The sequence below is a fragment of the Diadema antillarum genome, unplaced genomic scaffold (genome assembly GCF_040938485.1).
Source record: "Diadema antillarum isolate AM-2024a unplaced genomic scaffold, OU_Dant_1.0 seq00001795_RagTag, whole genome shotgun sequence".
In the NCBI taxonomy this organism is placed as follows: Eukaryota; Metazoa; Echinodermata; class Echinoidea; order Diadematoida; family Diadematidae; genus Diadema; species Diadema antillarum.
This window is the reverse complement of record NW_027272473.1, coordinates 971,975-994,264: the sequence shown is the minus strand read 5'-3', so window position 1 is coordinate 994,264 and position 22,290 is coordinate 971,975. Positions and strand designations below refer to the sequence as shown.

The 22,290-nt window shown below is 39.5% G+C and overlaps 1 protein-coding gene across 1 annotated transcript in view; it reads right to left on the bottom strand.

Moving 5' to 3' along the window:
* Positions 1–22,290, bottom strand: part of LOC139712380 (GDP-mannose 4,6 dehydratase-like) — a 100,939-nt gene that overhangs the window by 19,416 nt on the left and 59,233 nt on the right. Inside the window, exon 9 of the mRNA XM_071624205.1 lies at positions 15,032–15,128. Coding sequence (XP_071480306.1) covers positions 15,032–15,128 — 97 coding nt within the window. The remainder of the gene's footprint in view (positions 1–15,031; positions 15,129–22,290) is intronic.

Below are 22,290 nucleotides of genomic sequence, written 5' to 3'. Positions count from 1 at the left end.
TCGCGAATTTAACCACTTGCAAAAACAGCGGGAAGTACCGATTCGGGAAAATTTAGACTCGCTAAATATATGGCGTATACAGTACATGAAAGTCAGTATGGCTTGGAATTTGAATGGCTTAGTGAACACTGAAAGGTTTTTTTTTGGCATTATTAGCAGTTTCTTCTTTTTTTGTGGACCACTTGACTTCTTAGCCAAACTTCAAGCAGTTGCTTCCAGCTTAAGTGGTCAGTTTAATCAAATTAATGTCATCTTGTAAAAAAAATTATTTAGCTCGCAAACTCTGGTCATGAGTGTCAATTCATGACACCACACTAACATTTGAGAATGACACTTAACCCCTCACCCCCCCCCCCAAAAAAAAAAACAAAAACAAAAACAACAACAACAACAACAACACAGTGACATGAAGGGGTCTCAGGCTAAATGATCAACAAATAGAAAGAAAGAAAGAAAGAAAGAAAGAAAGAAAGAAAGAAAGAAAGAAAGAAAGAAAGAAATTAAGAAAGAAAGAAAGAAAGAAAGAACTTTCTAGTGCATGGTTACAGCATGAAAAAAGAGGAAATTGTGTCTGATGACAACTGCCACAGTATGTTCCTGTCATAAAATAGTCTCCTGAATTTCTCTTAGATGCTGCATAGACTTTAAAAATGTCTCAGAGACGGCTACTTCTTGGCAAGCTTCAGAAAATGATCATCCAAAATCAAAAAAATGATAATAATAATAATGATGACCACACTGAATAATCAAATGCAAGTAACTGTAATATGATCTCCATGCTTACGGACATGAATGTTCTGTCAGCCACGTGCATGGTGCCTTGATTTCCAACTTGCATCTGAAATAATCTTAATCACTTCATTTTCTCGGCTCTCCCCAAATCTCAGAATCACTTGGTCAAGCAACTGGAAATCACCGCTGCCAAAGGACACTATGTGATGCCCAAGACAAGAATGGTCATGGATGCAGGTTTCCTTGACAACATCTTCCTTCAGGAGTAATTTGGCTTCTTTATCATTTTAGTATCTTCCATCTGCTCCCTTCCTTCTCCCTCCACTCCTGGCATAATAAAGCCCTTTTATCGATGGACAAGTTTAGCTGAATGCTGCTACCATGGCAATAACGAGACAATAGAGTAGCCTAGACATGTATGGATGATGCAGCCATTGCAATTACTGGTAACTGCAATAGTTTTTACACCAAGCTAGAAGGAGGGTGGTATGGGTACCACATCTCATCAAGGGATCCACCATGTATAAAGAAGGTTTCAAGCTCAGAAACTCATCATTTTAAGTCCAGTGCCATTTCTTTTTATTCACAATAGTTCTCGAAAAACATACTTATTAAATGGTAGAGAACTTATGAGCAATAGATAAATGACACTAAGAATATCTGTTAAAATGGGAAACTGTCTTCATTTTGTTTGCATGGAGAGGAGTCATAAAATGCGGACATTTGGAAAATAACTTTTTGTACATTGCAAAAGGCTCTTTAGAAGTTGACCTTTTCAGTCTGAAAGTGTTGAAAAGTTTAAAATGACATCTCCACATTCTTCAATACATTAGTTTCACTACATCAGAAGGTGTGAACCTTAATGATTGATGTTGTGATCTTGTTAAATACGATTCACTGCCATTGAGAAAAGGCATCGTGGATTCAACGAAGGTGACAAAAATGGTTGTCCGACAGTAACAACAGATCAAATCAAAGGAAATTGTTACAAAGATGGGATTGAATCGTATACGTGCGGTAGTAGCACGTCAGTGCTCTGCGAGAAAGATGTCATTTCATCTAACGGGCTGGATTTCCAGGGTGGGCGTGGACCGCCCCCCTTCACTTCAAACCCCCCTGATCCGGCAAGTATCTCTAGGGGTCGGCTAATCTCGGGGCTTGCCACCGGAGGTGGGAGAAATAAGATACACGTCTGTAAAACCCTTTCCCCTCCTGTGTCCATCATCGGCCACTTAAGCCAGGGGGCTGTGCAGGTGTGCTCCTCAAGAAAAAAAATTGGAGCCGTGTTTTCGGAGATCAGGGCGGAGGATCATCCCGGCTTTGGCCAAAAACGCTACCCACCGGACGATTAGATGCACCCTTCAATCATTACCGCCTCCTGCCTGCTTCCTCTTGGTGGATCCGTGGCCATTTTTTATTTCTTCTCACCTGGGGAAGTTACCTTCCATCTCATCTTCACCTTGCCTCTTCCTTACTCTCCGGAGAAGACGAGAGCAGTTACACAAACTATTACGCTCGACCAGATAATAACTCGCTAACTCCACCTACCCCAAAGAATGGCTATCAACGTCCAGGTTTGGACCCTAGTTTGAATCCTAACAAAACATCCAAATACTGTGCTTCTTAGTGTACAAAGATTTAGATTAAGAACACCTTATAAGAATGCAGGTTGTATGCATTTGATAAATTTTGCTGCTAATGTGTCATAAAACTCAGTTCTTTGCAATAAGAGGTGAGAAATAAAGACACGTCCCTTCTTTGTATCTAAGAATGAACTTGAAATGCATCTACTTTACTGAAACTTGATGACAATTACAAGAGATCTCTGGATGGGATGTCAAAACATTGTAAAAAGAGAACCAGGTAATGCTCAGACAGACAGACAGACACACACACACACACACAAGGGAAATTTGAGAACTCATTTTGAGGGGATTTAGGCAAGAAAGACACAGGGCTGAAGGGTAGAATGATACATCAATGAACTTGATGGCAGCATTTGAGACTCTTAAAGAGTTGTCATGGGCGTAAGGGGGGGACAGACACTGCACCCATGATGCCGGATCCCGCGAGAGTGCGAGTCCGGGGTATCGAATGGCCCCGGCCATGAATTAACCATAAGGGCGGGGCTGCGAGAGGAGCCGCCAACGAGGAGTGTTGGTGTTCGTTTTGCCAAGTGCCCATTTTGGTCCTTTGACATACACACTGCCCGAAAACATGTTTTAAGTGTTAACCATCTGCCTTCCCCAGCCGACCTGGCGCACCAAAACAGGACACATTCGTGTAAAACATTATCTTACAAATTGGAAGTGTGTGGTATGGCGGGGCATTTTTTTTTTTTGGGTGGGGGGGGGGGGAAGTGAGGAGACGAATTTGGTGAACATGGGTTGCCTGGATCGTACATGTAGGAGAGGTAAAGGGGTAAAAGAGAGAGGGGGAAAAAATGGCAATGGCTGCTTTCGGCTGAGTTGCAGAAAAGGAAAGAAAAACTTCCTCTTTATTGTGACTTAATCCAATTAGGGAGTGCCCGGAGAAGGCACGATTCATTTCAGCGTGAATTTGAGGTGAAAGAACGGACGAATCTAGGTGTCAATCAACGTGCTTTTGACATGGGTAGAATGGCAGAGAAATAATGGCCTGTAAGGCAAAAGGGGGAAAGGAAAAAAAATGGGGGGAGAAGACGAAATTATTGAATTGGCACATTAGTGCTTTTCCAGATTAACCAATATTGATAATCCGACCTTGAGGGCTCCCTACGTGTACGCCTGAACCACATCACAGTATGCCATTATACTGTCGACATCGGCGTTTGCGCGCGAGGTAGGCGAACTCTCGGCGCTGGCACCTCGCTATTGTGCACGCCAAACCTCTTTCCCCGGCATCGCATGGAACTTCCTGACAGTAAAAACCGTAAACCACCCAATCTTTGAGGAACCATTAAAAAAAAAGAAACCCTCTCCACGCTGTGATTCCCGAAACTATTCTCACCCCCTGACCACTGCTTTCAACACTCTTCTCAGAGGGGAAAAGGAACGTCCAGAAAAAGAGAGAGAGAGGGGAGAGGGAAAAATGTGAGAGCAATACTGGAAGCGAAGAAACACGTCAGGAAAATTGCCCCAATCAAACCTTCTGTTCCGCTGTGGTAGCACCATTTTATAAACATTTCTGCCTGATTTGATCCAACTTGTATTGCATTGTGTCGGCCATTCAAATCCAGAGCCACCAAAACACTTGGGGAACAAAAGAAGCGAGGAAGACCCAAAGGGGGCACAAACTATTGTCACCAAGTTCCCCCCATAAAAAAACGCGCCCCTGACTTCCCCCGACAATGCGGGCCCGTAATTTACAAACATGGACGGAACAAGGAGTCTTGTTGACTTGTCATAATTCTTCCTTGGCTGAGAAGATATTCACACCCTCAAGATCGGAGCATCGATCATTGCATTCACGCAACATTTCAAAGCCGCAAAAAAGGGAAAAAAAATTATCATCCATGGCTGCGGTGCAGAAAACCTGCCAATCAAGATCTTAATCTCTTCGAAGAATGCTTTCAGAGTTTATTGACTTGTGTTATATATAACACCACCGTCACAACATCAACAACAACAATGACAGTTAAAGCCTTTTCAGTCATTACTAATAACCTTTATCATTTCTTATGCCATGTCTCATTCGCAAGATCATCTCATTCTACGGTTTGAATGTTTGAAGGCGTTGGAAGAGACTATAGAAAGAGATTCAGATAATAATAATAACACAGAAAAAATGGTGCAAAATACTTTATTTGTAATAAGCAAAGATGAAATATACCTTAGAAGGGGAGGATACTGTAAAAGTGGAAATTTTCATGGTGTGGAAATTTTTGTGCATTTCGCGCAACCAGAAACTAGCGCGAAAATAAAAGCACGCAAATGTTTTTGCTTGCCATATGTTCCTGTGCGGGATGTCTTGATTCCGCGGAATTAAAAACACGCGAAACTCTTCTTATCTGGCCAAGCGCAAAAAATTAGTCGCGCAAAAATATCCACTTTTACAGTATGACTATATAGTAAACTGTTTGAAAAGAAAAATACTGACTTGAAAATATGCAAACAGAATATTGGTGTTGCCAAAGAAGGGTAAAAGGCTAGTATGAAATACACAAGGACTTACATTGTACTTGAGAGCAGTCACTGGAAAAAAAAATGATCAAATCACAGAAAACATGGAAATGCAAAAAAAAAAAAGATGAAAGGAAGATATTAGAATAACACCCACACAAAAATCACTGGCATTGGGCACGCATTAAACTGTGTGCAGTATAATGTTGTTTGTTGCACACACAACTGTGCATAAGTCAAAGAAGGGTGAGTTTCTGCTTAAATTGTCAGTTGAAAGAATGAAAGTGTGAGCTGATTTAATTACATTTGTATAAAAAAAACCCCCAAACCATCAGATATTGGATGTGCTAAAGCTTCTTGACGAGTCCTATCAGATCCACTTTATGCATATTTGACTGTCAGTATTGTGGCTCTGATTGTAAGCAACTGGCCCATAGATGGCCAACAGATGGCGGTAGACTACATTTATTGCTAGGGCCAACTCAAGGTCTAAAAACTGCTGATAGATTGGTCCTTTTGCAGGGGACTCTATCACCTCGCCGTACCAAAGATACTCGGATCACTCACAGAAAAAAGGGAAGAAAAACAATCATGCTAGCTTGAGATTATCTAGTTATTCTTACTGATGAGGGTATATCAGTATTTTTCTTTATAAAATTCACTCTATCAGGAGGCGGGACATGCCCCATTTAAAAGGTGCAGCAGGACTGTTTCAGAGCAGGTGCACAACAGAAGTGAATGTTTTGCATGGCAAAGCTGATGTCTGTAGGACATGTGAGGGAGAGTATTAGAACTTTCAACAGAATTCACACCATCCAGACACTGGAAACCCTGCTTTACATTAGTGCTAATATTATATGGGCATTCTTTATGTACATAAATGAAGTGCAAATTTTGTTGCCCTATGCGGAACCTGTGCAAAACACCTCCTTTGACTACTTTAGGAACAGAGTAAAACATATATACAGTTTTGTATTATGATTTACAATGCAGAAAAATTAAATTTTCATGAAACCCTCAATGAATCTTATATTTTCATACTATTCAATATTTGTTTTCCTCTTGCCCCCCTTTTTATGTATTTGCTATTATTTTTCATCTTATTTTCCTTGTGGAAAGAAGGATCAATTTACAGCAAGCTGAATGGAACTGTGATATTTTCCAACCCTGTACTTGTACTCGTCAAGAGAGGGCAGCATTGCACTTACTGCACCACGGCTGAAGTTGACTTGTCCATATTTGCCTGTGACACAGAATGGGTATTTTACACACTCAGCTGTGTAGTATCAATGTGTCTAACAAGAAACTGACACACCACTTCATATGAGGCTGATCTTTTTCCCATTTTGTTTTCATATGTGACCGTGCACCTCAAAACGAACATAAAGTTGCACACACTGATTTTGCGTGAGGACTGGAAATAAGTGAAATGGGTCAACCTAGCCGAAGTTGACTTTTTCATATTTTCTGAAAGAGCGGGTCTTCTTTTACATTATGCTAAAATTTGGTATCATAAAACGGGCGGGAAAGTGTTTTTTTTTAGCAGTTTATCTCCAACATTTCTGGTAGAATAGTGTGATTAGGTGTGTCTTTAGAATCCCTTTTTCATTTCTGAAAAACCTTGTCCACACTCTTCACTTTCAACTCTAATAACTTTTGAAAGGATAGGGCTACTGCTTTGAAAGTTGGCATTAATTATGGACAGAATGTGTTAATGAGGCATGCTTAATTTCAGTTTGATCTAATAATCTCTTCATTGTTATTACTCTGGTGGTTTACTTCCTGTTTTTTGTCCCATTCATCGCACAGCCAGCACGGTTTGGTAAAGATTAAGCATTTGAATAGACACTGTACTTCAGAGCCTCTTTTCTCAGTTCACACTTTTCCTGAGTTTGTGCTTTCTTTCCAATATTTAGATAGGTTAGGAGAGTCCATTTGATTTGAGTTATATATCATTTTAAAGCTAAAAGTCTGCTCTTTCAGAATATGGTCTTAACTAAAAATTCATGTCTGGCGACTTTTTGTTTGTTTTGAGGTGCACGGTCACATATTGTTTGTTGTTTTGTTTTGGCTTCACAGTTTTTATACCATTACAATTCCTCACTACTATCGACAATCTGCTTGCGTGTCAGTGACATTAAATTGAGCTGATACATGTAGTCTCAAGAGGCTTGTATGGGCTGTTATTGAATATGGCAGTGATTTGATCAAACTCAATAACTCCACTACAGGCGGAGTACTTTTTTCTTTCTTTCTTTCTTTCTTTCTTTCTTTCTTGTTTTTTGTTTCTTGTTTTTTGTTTTACAGAAAACTGAGATTTACAATTGTACTGTACAATTCCTACAAGCACAAACACTGTTTCACTGTAATTCAAAATGATAACATGCCTTTTGTGACCAATATTGCCATCATAGTGTAATAACCATCTGGGCTCTGTTGTACTAACACGGGAACTAAATTGAGCCAAACAACGGGCCTGAAGTTGGGACAGATCAGATCATATCTAGTTTACAGGATACATAGAAATTCAAGATGTGTTCTAGAACCATGCTTCTCAACTGGTGGGCAGCGGCCCACTGGTAGGCTGCAAAGCTCTGTTAGGAGAGCCACGATATTGGCCAAAAATTGAATAAAAAAGATTTGTATTTGATCTACCTGGGCCTCGGAAATACATGAATCTACAGGAGCTGAAGTGGGCCTCGGGGTAAAAAAAAAAAAAAAAAAAGGTTGAGAAGCGTGGTTCTAGTACATGGCAAGGTGGGTGCAAAATATTGGTCCCAAATGGTTTAGTGAAACAGTTACTAACTTCACTGGCTACTGCTTGATCCCAAAATTGCCCCAAGATCATTTGCCAGTAAATGTAACTTAAGATTTATTTCAGAGCTTTCTTAATAGAGAAACAGCCATACGGAATTTCCATACGGAAATACATGAATCTACAGGAGCTGAAGTGGGCCTCGGGGTAAAAAAAAAAAAAAAAAAAGGTTGAGAAGCGTGGTTCTAGTACATGGCAAGGTGGGTGCAAAATATTGGTCCCAAATGGTTTAGTGAAACAGTTACTAACTTCACTGGCTACTGCTTGATCCCAAAATTGCCCCAAGATCATTTGCCAGTAAATGTAACTTAAGATTTATTTCAGAGCTTTCTTAATAGAGAAACAGCCCCCCCCCCCCCCCCCCCCCCCCCCCCCCCCCCCCCCCCCGGCGTTACAGAAATGTCTGATTCCCACATGTAAAAATTTCACGGAAAGTTTTACATTTCCAAATACACTTCCATAATACTGCTTACAATGTATAACTTTATCAGGAGAAAAGTATTTAATCATCAATAGGTCTTTCCATCAGAATAAAAATGATGAGACTATTTCAAGAACAATCTCAAGGCATAGAAATTGGTACAGACAACTGCACGTCATATGAAAGTTCATTTCATTGACGTGCAACATGTGTACACTTGCTAATAATTGATGAAACCCATCATTTTTATGAACTAAAAGTGCTTTCCATGGTCAGATCTACACTAAGTTGATATGACTCTGATCACACAGCAATCTTTTAATTGAATGACTGTATAAATGGGAGGGTGATCTTGCAAAGTAAGCTTCTACAGTTAATGTTGTTGTTCATGTTCCATGGCTTTTAACGAAAACAGAGCCATGAGGAAGACCGGCAGCTAGTCTATTTTAAATCTGTATAATTGTATGATATTATCTTATTTAAATACTTGATCTGTGTGTCTACTTTACATGTATATCGTTTTGAAATTTATTTGTCCATTTCATGCTGTTTATACATTTTATGCTGATCAGGCCACTCTGGATAAAGATTTGCAATAGATATGTAAATAGGTACAAATACAAATTGTTCCTGTGTCCCCATGGTTATTTGCATCTACAATGTATAAGCCTGGAAACTTACACAGGTCTGGGCCCTGTATGGGACAGTGTAAGATGACCATTCTGGTATCTGCATCTGTCAGTAGCAGGGCCTACACAGGACCTCATAATATACATGTAGGCCTAGACTAGACCTCATAATGGGCCTTGATCGGACCTCATAATAGACCTTTCAATTACAAACCCTTTTGTTCACTTTTCCTCAACTTTGCTAGCTAAAAGGCACTTCCCCTCTGGTAGACATTGAATGCTTCACACTATAAACCCTTTAACCTGTTGAAGACTAGTCCCCAAGTATACTCAGGCAGGTGTCTTTGGGAAATGCATGTTATAGAAAAAATCAGCATGTCTGCAACAGGTTAAGTACCCAGGCACTAAGCTGCAACTTCCTGTCCATTATCATCAGCATTCAGTCATAGATGGCTCCAAACTTGAGCTATTGTAATCTCAAGTTAAAGCCAGCCCACTCAGGTGTGATAATGTGCCTCCCCTACAACAGGAAGGCTATGATGTGACAATAGGGATTAAAGGATTAGGCAACCTACATCCACTGACAGATTTCACTATAACATGCATCTTCCATAGATACCTGCCCGAGTACACTCAGGCCTAGCTAGGTTAAGGGCTGAGCTCTGAAAGACCTGATTCTAAATGTCAGCTATTTGTGGTTATGTAAAGCCTCTTATTCCACGCAGTCACAATGAGAGTATTGCATCATACATAATGTCAGTGGGCTGTTTGACTCAGAACAGTCAAGTTTGTGTTTGGGTTTGAGCATGTGTGTGTGTGGGGGGGGGGGGGGGCATACATCTCTTATTAAAGGACAAGTTCACCTTCATAAACATAAGGATTGAGAGAATGTAGCAATATTAGTAGAACACATCATTGAAAGTTTGAGGAAAATCGGACAATCCGTTCAAAAGTTATGAATTTTTGAAGTTTTTGTGCAGTAACCGCTGGATGAGAAAATTTCATCTTTTGAAAAAAGTACACATTCGTCCGACTTGTTACCGACAAATGTTATTGGTAATATTATTCCCCCTGCCTTTAGAAAGAGGCAAGTCAAGTGCTCTTTTATTATGCGAAAAAAGTGAAAATATGTTGAATTTTCTTTACATTTTCTTTATACTGTTGTACGCATATGACTCACAAGCTGTAGTAGTCTCCTCATCCAGCGGTTCCAACACAAAAATTTTAAAAATTCATAACTTTTGCATCGGTTGTCCAATTTTCCTCAAACTTGCACTGATGTGTCCTACTAATATTGTTGCATTCTCTCAATCTTTATGTTTATGAAGGTGAACTTGTCCTTTAAAGAGATGGTATAGTTTTGCTTGAGATGGGGCTTCAGGTTTCCAACTTTTTGCAAGATAATTAGAAACCTGAAAACAAGAGAATATTAAGCAACGGGGTGAAGGTTGAGGTGTGAATTTTTTCATTCATTTTCATTCATTTTGTCTCCCTCTACAAATGAAATTGGTAAGATGACAATTACTGATCTATGATTTAACAAACATGTCAGAAAAAAGGAATCACGGCCTCAAACCTGTCGTCATTTCCAACATGTTTGTTAAATTATACATCAGCAGTTACGAACTTACAAATTTCATTTGGAGGGGCAGACGCATTGAAAAAAAAAATGACACTTCATAATTAGAAGGTTATGGAAGCTACAGTACAGTGTATGTCCCCCCAAAAAATTACAATCAAATTTTCGCATTGATAACACCCAATATGATTAAACTGTCTAAATGCTACTTCAGGGTCTTAAAAAATAACATCTTAGCTCTATATCGCAGAAAACCCCATTCAATTTGGTTAAGCGGTCACAGAGAAATGTGAAAAGTTGTAAAGCATGTCATGAGTCTGATTCTTCCAAGTTTAGCACTTCAATGCTTTTGTGTGTGAATACAATAGACAGAACTTGGAGGGAAGAGATTCTTGACATCCTCTACAAAATTCCTCATTTCTCTTCGACCACTGAAGCAAATCGAATGGGGTTTTCTGTAAGATGTGTGCAATGAGTTGTAGTTTCATACCCTGAATTTGTATTTGGATTGATTCACTATGTTTAAAGATATCATTGCGGAGGGTCCCATTGTAATTTTTTTTTGGACATACGGTACAGCATACATTCTACAACGAATTCAACATTTATTTGATGAAAATCGGTTTTGAAATGGCTGATACAATGTATATCACAAAACAAAGTAAAGCAAAGTGGTCCTAATGAAAGGTGGGTCCCACCTTTCATTAGGACCTCCTTGTTTTTTTTTTCATTTCAAAACCAATTTTCAATAAATAAACTTTGCATTCCTCTTAGAATTGTACATACTTGTATATGCTCTTTCATATTTCTTAAGTGGTTTCTAATTCTCTTGCTAAAAGTTAAAATCTGAATACCCCAATTCAACAAAAACTACCATCCCTGTAAATGCCTGTAAGAAGGTTTGGCAAGTAACATAATAGTGCACAAAGATGTACAGAAAGGGCTAAAGCACCTTAATGAAATCCAATGAGAAATCTACATTGTGCTATCTGTATGTTTGTTTGGCACATCACGGGAGTGATTTATTCACCGGTTGGAGTCAAAAGGGGCCTGAGCTTTTGATCCGAGCAGAATCTTCGTCAGAGGCAAAATGACAAACAGGCAAGGAAAGCAATGACATATAAGGACTACACAAAACAAGAACAGTCAGGGGAGGGCTTAGGGACACAGAACAAAGAAAACAAAAGGGATTGGTTGGAAGTCATGGGCAAGGAGCCCAACAAGTAAAGGGAGGGGATTAAAGCAGGTGGGTGGACAGACAAAAGGTAGAGGTGGGTTAGTAGTGATGATCCCAAGGATCATAGGGGGCAACCTGTGAAGGATAAAGATGAATAGGGAGGCAACATCAAACAACATAAGGAACAACAAAGGGATAAAGAATAGGAAAAGAGTAAAACAGCAACAGCACCAGTGAAGGGGTGTGGGGGAAGAACAAGCAGCGAGCCCTAACCTTGAGCACAAACCTGGAGTTCATCAATTGGTACAGATGTCTGGAAACTAACTGCCAGATGAATAAAGATTAATAATACCTTTAATTCTAATTTTTCACCAAGATTACCTGAATACTTTTACTCCCTGTTGTTTCACCATGGCTTTCCTGTCAGACTGGGGCACACTGCTAAAGTATATCTCAGTGGGCTGGCTAACTTACAATAGCACTGAATAGGGTTTGGAGGGATAAACGAAATAAACGTTGAAAAGGCCAGCAAGCCACAGCTACATGCCCTGGGCGCATTAAGGGTTAATAACATCCCACTATTCACTGGAGGTCATTGGAGGTTGGAGTGAATAGGTGCATTCATACTGGAATTACTGACAGTGGTATTTAATACCGCAGCAATTTGTTACCACTGTTCTCATTGTCGAAATGCCACATGACTGTAATAGATACTGTGGTAATTCACTTGATACCGTTCTCATGCATGAAACACCACCTGCAGTATTTCTGGTTAGCATTTAACATACATGTATGTATTTCCAATGGGTCAAGACATAAAGTGTGTCAGGTAACCTGAGAAACATACTGCTGTATGACTAATGGTATTTTGCGACATGAATACACATGATTCACATTCACATCTTGAATGCATATTTTGTGTGAAGCTTAAATCACCATTCTAAATACCTCGGCATTTTGCTACATGTAGGTATTTCATGGTGTATTTATGTTCATATTTACAAAATACTGCATGAAATACCACAATATTTCACCATCAGTGTGAACGCACCTTATGTTCAACAAGTGTTCAACCCTGTGTGTGTGTCCTTGCACTTAACACGAGCTTGCCAAGCCATTCTACTGGCAACCTGTTATTCCCCATGAAAGTTTTGACTGGGAGAACAGGTAAGACCACTCCATTCATCATCTACATTGTATATTATTCTGTTTTCCCTTATTAAGCATGCATCTATGCAAATGACTGGGTCATCCTGCATTTTTAGCAATGGGGATGGGGGTGGGGTGGGGAGAAGGTTGTACCATTCTGTGAATAATGATAATAATAATAATATATCAATTTATAAAGCGCAAAACCTATAGACATATATTCTTCTGCGTTGCAAAAGCTTCTGATGTGCTTAATAATAACGAACAATTAAATGAATGATAGGTTTTGAAGAAAATAATCAGAAACGTTTAGGCATGCAATATCTTAACATGTACAATGTATGTCCCATGCAATGTCAAACTGTGAGGCAAACAGGAATGGAAACAATGTAAGCATTTATGCTGTGATTGGTCAAAATGATATGGCACGATGACGTAAAAGTAAAGCGGACTACACACAACCTCCAGCGTTCAAGTAAAAGATAGAAAAAAAGAGAGAAAGAACATTAACTTCCGATTCCTGATTCTTGGCAAAAACATATCCTGACAGCATATCGTCCCTAAAGTTTGACTCTATTGGGTCTGTGTAGTGATAGCAAGGTGATAGACAAGATATCAAATTAACCCACTGAGGACGAGTCCAAGTATACTCGGGCAGGTGTCTATGGGAAACGCGTGTTGCAGTAAAATCAGCCCATCCTCAACAGGTTAAGAGGAAGCAGAGTGCATAACCACTGATACATAAAACTAAAAATGGAAACACTTTTACTTTTCATCATGACAGGCCTTGCAGTGATGTATGTCATCAAGAACTTCTACCTGGACAAGGTGAGGTGAAATGAACTCAAATGGACTGCTGCAAAAGTCGTGAGGAGTAAAAAGGAGTGAACATACGTGTAGTGCACTGATTGTGAGAAAGAGAACAGTTTCACTATTTTGGACAGGTTTGATAGACAGCAGGCCATCACAAAACACACATACAATCTTTGTACATGTATGTTTTTTCTTCCATGTCTTCAATGACATACACATCAAAAGAGCGAGGTTTAGTAAAGAAAAGCTTTAAAACCATAGTGAGTGTTCCAGCATCTGACATAGCAGAAAGTAGTTTGTAGTTTATAATCTACAATGTGTAATGTGTATGGTGTTCTTATGGATGACTCCTTATGGAGCGAAGCTTTGATTTGATGTAGGTTGTATGACAAATCTATTATAACTGTTTTGCTTTCAAATGACCAGTAGCTACGATGTATATTATTGTAGAGGCATGACTTTTGCGCACAAAACAGTGACAGAAACTTAGAATTTACTCGCAAATCCAGTAGGGAACACTGCTTGATAGTCAGTCACCACATAAAATGTAAAGCTACATGTGACAGGAATGGAATAACAAGAAACACTTTCACTATACTGTATGTAACATTTGGTGAGTTATCGATCGGTTTGGGCGGGTTTGTGCATTTGAGCAGAATATGTGAAGTTGACAAGCCGTCGACTGAGTCAGGCGTGTGAGCGTGGTACATAAAGAGTTATAAAAAAAAAAAAGAAAGCAAAAAAAAAAATCAGAGAACATCATACTATTTTGAATGCATACATTGTAAGAAATGTTATACCAATGATTCTAATGAAGTATGAAGGTAATTTTTCCCAAAATTCCATCAGATCACCAAAGCTTCATGTGTGCTTGAAGCCCAACCTCTGCGTTGTCGTAGTCTGAGTTCAGATGATCCCAAGTCATGATTCCCTTCCCAAGTCACACTTGCTCTTTCCATGAAATAACTTCCCCTGCACAGACAACATTTATATTAGATTCACTCACATGTGTGTCTAACAAAATCTGACTCTCACACTTTAAGAGGTTTGTGATCTCCTTTGGATTATCTCTCATCCAGTTCTACTTGTAGGTCAAGTGAAGAAATAATGTATATGGAGGCTAACAGAAGTTGAAAATGATAACCTGTGAGTAATAAATCTACCACAGTATTTACTGCATCTTTCTGCTGTGATATTCATGCACGGGGATGGAACAGAATATAATGAAATGAAAAGAATGTCCTCACAAGGAAGAACCTTACATATTACAGGAAGAACAAAAAAAAAAAAAAAATCATGGGCCAGCATTTCTGCTTTCACACAATTGCCCTCCTTATCATTTACAGGAAGTCTGTGTGACTTTTGAACCTCAGGGATGTACCAAAGTGTGATGGAATCTAACCATGTCTGCAAATAGTGAGTCGAAAAAGAAATGCACAGGTGAACGGATATTGAAACAGGAAACAAGAAAATGGGTGTTTTGTACAGAAACAGTGCATACCTATTGGTCCACTCATCCAGCTGTTGAAAAGTAGAAGTGCATAGACAGATTAACACGTTTTTTGCAATGTTTATGTGTATGGAGCAGTGTCAAGTTACAGCTCGCTGTCACTTACCACTTCCGTCGGCCTGTAGTACTTGGGGTTCACACGCACCCGGACTGCGCCGCTCTTGGAGTCTTTTCCGACTTCATCCGTCCCCTTGCCTTCCCATCTGGATATCAATGAGAACAATCAATAAAAATCCTCATTTGTGACAAATTCATTAAATTTTTCATCACTGCATATGATATGTCTAGACAGTGTATGATGTAAAACATGACGTTCATTAGTCACTTTCTTACAAATAAAAAAGAGAGATAACAGTAGATTCAAAGGCTCTCAATCCACCATCAACACTTTGAGTTAACATACCTGTATATATCCTGCTCAGTTGCAAATTCTAAAGAAGAATATGACCACCACGAAAATCAATGTGGCTGCATCAGTCTTAGCACATCCCAGGGGCGGGTTTTTAATCACACTCCTTCATATTCATAAAGCCCAAATGGTTGAGTGTGCATGGAAGGAGTTTAAATGCTCTCGTGAGAAGGGAGAGCTACAATGTACACTGCATTCAATAATATACATATAGTGAATGGTCAAGAGTGCGACGGTGCAAGATTTCACATGAAGTGAAAGATAGAGGCACTCTATTCGACGAGGTGAAACCAAGTTAAATAGTGTGCCTCATCTTTCACTGAGTGCGAAATCTTGTTCCAGTGCATGAGTAAAGACCATACACTATTTGTTTTATACAACACCTCGAACGTCAACAGATGTGGTCCACACAGATTCTTGAAGTTAGCACAGAAATGGCAACCATTTTCTGTGAAAGGTGAATGAGTGGCTGCACAGTCACAGTCAGCCATGTACGTATGTAGGGGAAACCGACCGGTTGAAGTTGTTTACAGAATTGAGTGACAAAAGTACACGCTTGTAAGCACGCTTATAATTGTAGGGTGCGCACAGCAAATGTTTGTTTATAGTGACATCAGAGCCATGCAATAAAACAAAAACTTTGAGTCAATCGTGAGTTTAACACGGGAGTCGATGGAAATTGGGGATGTCAGCCATGCACTATCAATTTTTGCTCAAACAAATTTGCACAGCTGGTAGCCATAGTGTGCGATGGTACATGTACTTATAACCCGTTGAGGAGAGACTGATTTTGTTACAACACACATTTCCCATAGACAACTGCCCGAGTATACTCGGGACTCGTCCTCAACGGGTTAACTGCGTGTCACGTGATGGGGAATCGACCAATCGGATAGCTACATTGTACATTCTTTTCAGGTGTTGTATAGCATGCAGCCACTGGAAGGCTGCCAACATTCACACTCAAAAGTCGGGGAGGCTCTATAGAACACTTTGTGAGATACGTGTGTGGTCCCTGCCTCTCATCGGGCAAATGTATCATTCATAAATGTGGGGAGTCTATGCAGTCTCTTGCCAGGAGATGACAAGATAATTCAAGTTCTCCCGCAGCTTCCAGCAGATTTAGCAGCTATGGCCGAATTCGAGTGCTCAAAAGCAAACTGAACAAAACCAAACCATACCACACCATGCCACACAATGCCAGATTGAAATAAGACGGTGCATTATTTAATTTCCAGAAGAGTTGTATGTACCACTCCTACGATGTACAAGATTGTATGTTCTGTCCCAAACAGACTACAGTTGCACAGACTAAAGAGGCATATATACAAGTGTACCTCTGATTAGTTTGATAGTCTTATTTCAGGGTATGTGCCTGCAAGAATAATAGTAATATTGTCTCACTTCCCCAGGGTAGCCTCTTCAGAGAGGATGTTTATATTTACTCTTAACCCGTTGAGGACGGACTGATTTTGCTACAAGGCGCATTTCCCATAGACACCTGCCCGAGTGTACTCGGGACTCGTCCTCAACGGGTTAACATCAGAACAGGTCATGATATGAATGGTGCATTACGGTGTTGGTGCATTAAGGTGTTGAATAATGATATTCATAATCATTCGCACAGACTGTCAGTTTTAGCTCAAATTGCTTAGAGTGAATGTGATGCTTACAAAAACATAAACAAAAACAACCTAATAAGGAACCATTCAGCAGGGGGAGATGTATTCGCTGGAAATCCACATGAATGCTCTCTTTTGGTGACCCTTTTCGCTGTATATTGCTTTGTGCTCTTGCTACATGATTTACTGTCATGCCAGTTTGACGTTCGCGAATGCAAACAGAAACGATATCCAGGTTTTTGCATCTTTTTACACCCCACGTGACCCATCCTGCGACGGCTCATGCCAGTGTGCCACACGCTCCAATCGCTTACGTCAAAGTTACGATTCTGTACCTTGTGGGAGAGCCAGCTTCGGTGTATTTAAGCTCGTATAGCGGCAATATCATTCATATCGAATTTCATTAGCTTGTTCTTACGATCCTCTCTCTTTGTTTACACAGACAGATCCATCGATGGCGGCCAATACCTATCTAAACAAAGAGGGGTGCACGATACGCGACACCAGGAAAAGAGCTCTTCAGTCCAGAGTGCTTTCTGACCAAACAAATAGAAAGAATCAGGTATCGCCCTCTCCGTGTACATGTCTGAAATAATCCACGCCACTTTCAATTTTGTGACGGAGACACAAAAATAAAACTAGATTAAAACAGAAAAAATGGGGAAAAAAGGAAACTAGAGGAAAACACTACAGCAAGTCAACTTGGGATGCCTCTACCTTCTCACGTACGTGCTGCATGCCATCAAGACTACTGCCAACCCTCACATGATGTTCACTGATCTAGGCCTTTAAATTTAAAGATTGCCCTTTGACCCCATTTACATAATTGAGCATACATTTCTTTCCTCCCAACCACACTGCATCATCAGAGGACATTTCTCGCTAACGTAACGGCTGCCAGTAATGACATCCTTAGTCAAAACTTGGTGATATTTGATCCTGACCTTTGACCCTCACTCTCTATCAATTCATCTATAGATACAATTGTCTATTCATTGTGATCCCTCCTCCCAACTCTTAATACCATTGCACTTTCTTGGATGAAGTAAAGATTTCTAGTTAAGGTCATGTGACCTTTGACCCAGCTGATTTCGCTCAAATCTGATAAACAATCTTTGCCTCGTGTACAAGCACACAAGTTGATTAACCCTATCGTGTGAAGCTTCTAGATGGATGTGAGCACCCTAACTTGACACTGGTAAAAAACAAACAAACAAACAAATCCTTTGAAAATATTCAGCATGCCTTTTACTTGTAACTTACCCAGCAAAAATATCAAAATGCCATATATAATGTATACTAGAGAGAAGATTTGGACAAAACCACTCTGAGAATACATTTCTTCCTTTTTTTTTTTTTTTTTTTTTGGTAACCAGATACATCCCAAAATATATCTTTCAAGTACAGCATAATCTCATTTTTCAATCAAAATATATAGCCCCACTTGACCATGTTTGTGTCTGTGCCTTGCACAGTAAATGGGTCTTCAACAAAGTTTTCTACTTTAATTCTACCTACTACTGCTTGTTCATATATCCTAAACATCAAAATGTAAGGAGCTCTATTTCCAGACTTGTCATCATAGAGAACAAATTCTTCAACAGTTTCTACCAAAATAAACTCTCTTTTTTTTCTAACTGAAGTGGTGCTGCTTTAGGAAGAATCAAAAAGGAAAACATTAAAGATGAAACACAGGCAGCTCATCCCCACTTCACTGTCTAAAAACACACGCTTACATCTCAGTTTCTACCTGAATCACCCTAAATGTAAGGGGTTCTATTTACAGACTTGTTCGTCACAGAGAACACATTTTCTGACAGTTTCTAGCAAAATAAACTCTCCTCTTTTAAATTTTAGTCGCAGCGCTTTAGGATGAAAAAGATAATGAAAACAGTGGCTCGTAGCTCAATGTCTACCTGAATTATATCCTACTCTCCGCAAAACTCTAAACCACTTAATGACTCCAAAAATTGCTGTGGTCCTATGATTATGGAAGAATATTGCACTTTCTGGGGACTGAGGTGAATGTACCCTTCATGTCACACCTATAGGGCAGGCTGTGTGGTCTCATGTGTAATGGGATCTTTTGTTATTGGTTTTCATTGGGTTCCTTGCAACCACAAACGACAAACATCAGGCTGTCAGTTTACGGCAAATCCTTCAATCCTGGGCCATTTTCACACGTGCGGAGAAACTTATCTGCAACGCTGAATTACAATTACGCTATTAGAAGTATCATCTGTACACACAAAAGAGGAAGGCTTTGCAGATTTTGTGGTTTTGTATTTCAGAGCAAAGGAGAGGAGGTGGCGTGGCTTCTTTCTGGGTACCAATCAATCACTTTTGAACAGAGCTCTTGAAGCCATACGAGCGGTAAATACCATGCACTTTGAATTTCTCTCTTTACTGTTTGGCAGGACTCACGAACAAGAAGTAGCAGTGCACACGTGTAGACTCTGACTTTAATGATGGCAGTGTTTCTTCGGGTTTTCATCCTTTCTTTCATGAAGAGGTAGGTTAAAAGACTTCCATGCACAAATTCAACATTCATACAGACTGCATTTAAATTGAATGATACCAAAAATCAGGCTTGGCCACCACTCACGATACGGCACAGTTCTTTCAGCGGAGGTGGTTGAAAGGTCACCGTAAGCTTCGCCCCCCAAAACACGACTTGGAGATCAATCTATGCACACGACTGTTTTGTTCCATCATTTGGGAGAATTGTCACTGTAAAACACCTCCGGACTGTCATTTGAATTGCGCGATTCAAATTACCCTCCATGAATTCAGTTTGCGAACACACGGCCCAAACGCATCATTAGAATCACGATTCCAGAGATGCAACACTGGAATCGTCATTCAATTGACATGTTCTCCCCTCGTGTGAAAACGGTCGTGGTCTCATGTACCGTGTTGTGGACAGAATGAGGATGTTGTTTTTAATAACAGCATAACTCTCCAATGTCCACCTGAGAACTTGCACACTTGAGAAACCATCATCTAGTTATCCGGTGTGCTCGCGCGACATAATAAACTCGCGATCGCAAGTGCAACAATCTTGCTAGTAACACCCAACACATAGGTAATATAGCTAGTGATGACTTGGCGTGCAGTCAGCATAGGATTCAGTGGTGTCAACAGGGATAGCTTTACCCCTCAACCTGGCTAAAGCAGGCATTACGCTGTATGTACCCAGTCTGACTTTCTTATTAAAGGTCCAGTTAACCTTTGGGAGCAGTGCTTTTAAAAATGTTCAAGATATCACATTTGATGCATATGTGCAGGTCAGTTGTATCACAAAACATCCTACCATATGAAATGTTCGCAATAAAGCCTAAAATATAAGGAGATATCACTATTTTTCTCAATAAACCATAACTGTAGACGGTTTAATCTGGAAATATTATCATTATAACTATTGTTCACATTTTGTATATTTAACAATACTTAACATCGATTATACTGCTTCGAATTTTTGCATTGGTTGTTTCTATCCCTAACTCACATTTCAAAACTATTTTGAAGCACTACTGCTGGGTTTTTGTTTCATCTGCAAATGGTAAATTATTTGATTTGATTTGATTTGATTTATTTGATTGATTTATTATTATGCCTTTAAGCGTCAATATTTGTGGCTAGTGAACTCCTTCTCGATCAGTTCTGTTCGTGACAACTGGGGGCTACTGGTGTGATAAGGAAATTCGGCAGTGAAACAATTAATCATCTTGTTGAAAGCAAGAGATTATTAACCCGTTGAGGACGGACTGATTTTGCTATAACATGCATTTCCCATAGACACCTACCCAAGTAGTTTCGACTTGTCTTCAGTGGGTTAAACAGAGGAGTGAAGATATAGGGAGTATGAGTCCTCTTCAAATTGAAATTTTGTAAGATCGCAACTGCTGATCTTCATTTTTAACAAACATGTCGGATGGTTCCTTTCTATATCTGACATGTTTGTTAAAAATTTTGATCAGCAGTTGCAATCTTACAAATTTGCATTTGTACAGAAAGAGATAAAGTGATGAAAACTCATATCTCCCAAATAATCTTGTTCCCTATCATAGATGTAAAACAGATATGAATTTGGTATGAAGTCATGTTTAGATTTTCATTTCCATTTTTTTTCTTCTTCAGTATGTCTTTTAACCCTATCTTAACTGGGGGGGGGGGGGTCAAAATGACCCCCTCCCCCGACATTTCCCGCCATGATTCCGCAACGTGCAAAGATTTTGCTGTGCCATTTCATGATTTTTTTCATTGAAGTCTGCTGCATATTTTTAGGACAAATTTGCGACGTCCGGGTATACCGTTTTGAAATTAGGTAATGCTTTGCATATGCATGTCAACCCAAAAACAGCTCAAATTTGTGATATTGTGTGCAAATCCAATGCAAATTGTGTTTTTTGTTAAATTGATATACATGTAAAATAGATTATTTTAACTTTAATCATTGAAATTCTAATGTAGATAGAATAGAATTCTAATGATAATTTTGGCAAAAAACAATAGCAAACAAAAAGTTGAAAAAGCAAAATAATGTATATCAGAAATTAACAAAACAATAAAAAACAAAAAGAAATTAATTCTTATTGTGCTATCGTTTCACACGAAAATTGTTTGATGTGTCTTGAGGAATTTTTACACAAAAATTTAGCAATCCTTCAGTCTTTTTAACGAAGTTACAGGTGAAAATATGATTTCATGCTTACATCTGTATAATTAATCTACATAAGATAGAAAATCAACATTTTCTACTGTATACTGTATGACCATATAATCTTGTAGTTGACATCCGCCTCTATGTTCGCGCAAAATTTTGCAGCGATTGTCTCATCGGTGGCCGAGATCTAGAGGGGGGGGGGGGGCGGGGAAACCCCCAGTAAAAACTTGGTCTCAAATAGCCCAGTTAGAACAGGGTTAAAAGACAGCAGGTGCAAGTGCTATAGTGGCTCATTGGACAAGACCATGGACTATTAATCACAAGGTCCCTGGTTCAAGTCCCCTGGCAGCAGCAGTGGTTCCCCCAGGTATGGCACTTTATCCTCATCACCTAGTCCTTCAGAAGGGACTTCCCATAGCTGTTTCCTTGCAAGTATTCACTGCTTCTCCAGTAGCCAAGTAAAACAAATTGAACCTCAAATTCAAATCTTAGTATATTTGTGATCCAAAATACAAACTTGTTCCACAAGGGGGTGATTTAAGATTTACTGGCTTCCTTAAATCATACTCACTTAACCCTTTTTGTGCAAGGAACTTTGGACAGTGTGTACAATGCTATGGGGATTTCTGTGCCAATCTGCACTCAAAGGATTAAAAAAACAAACAAAC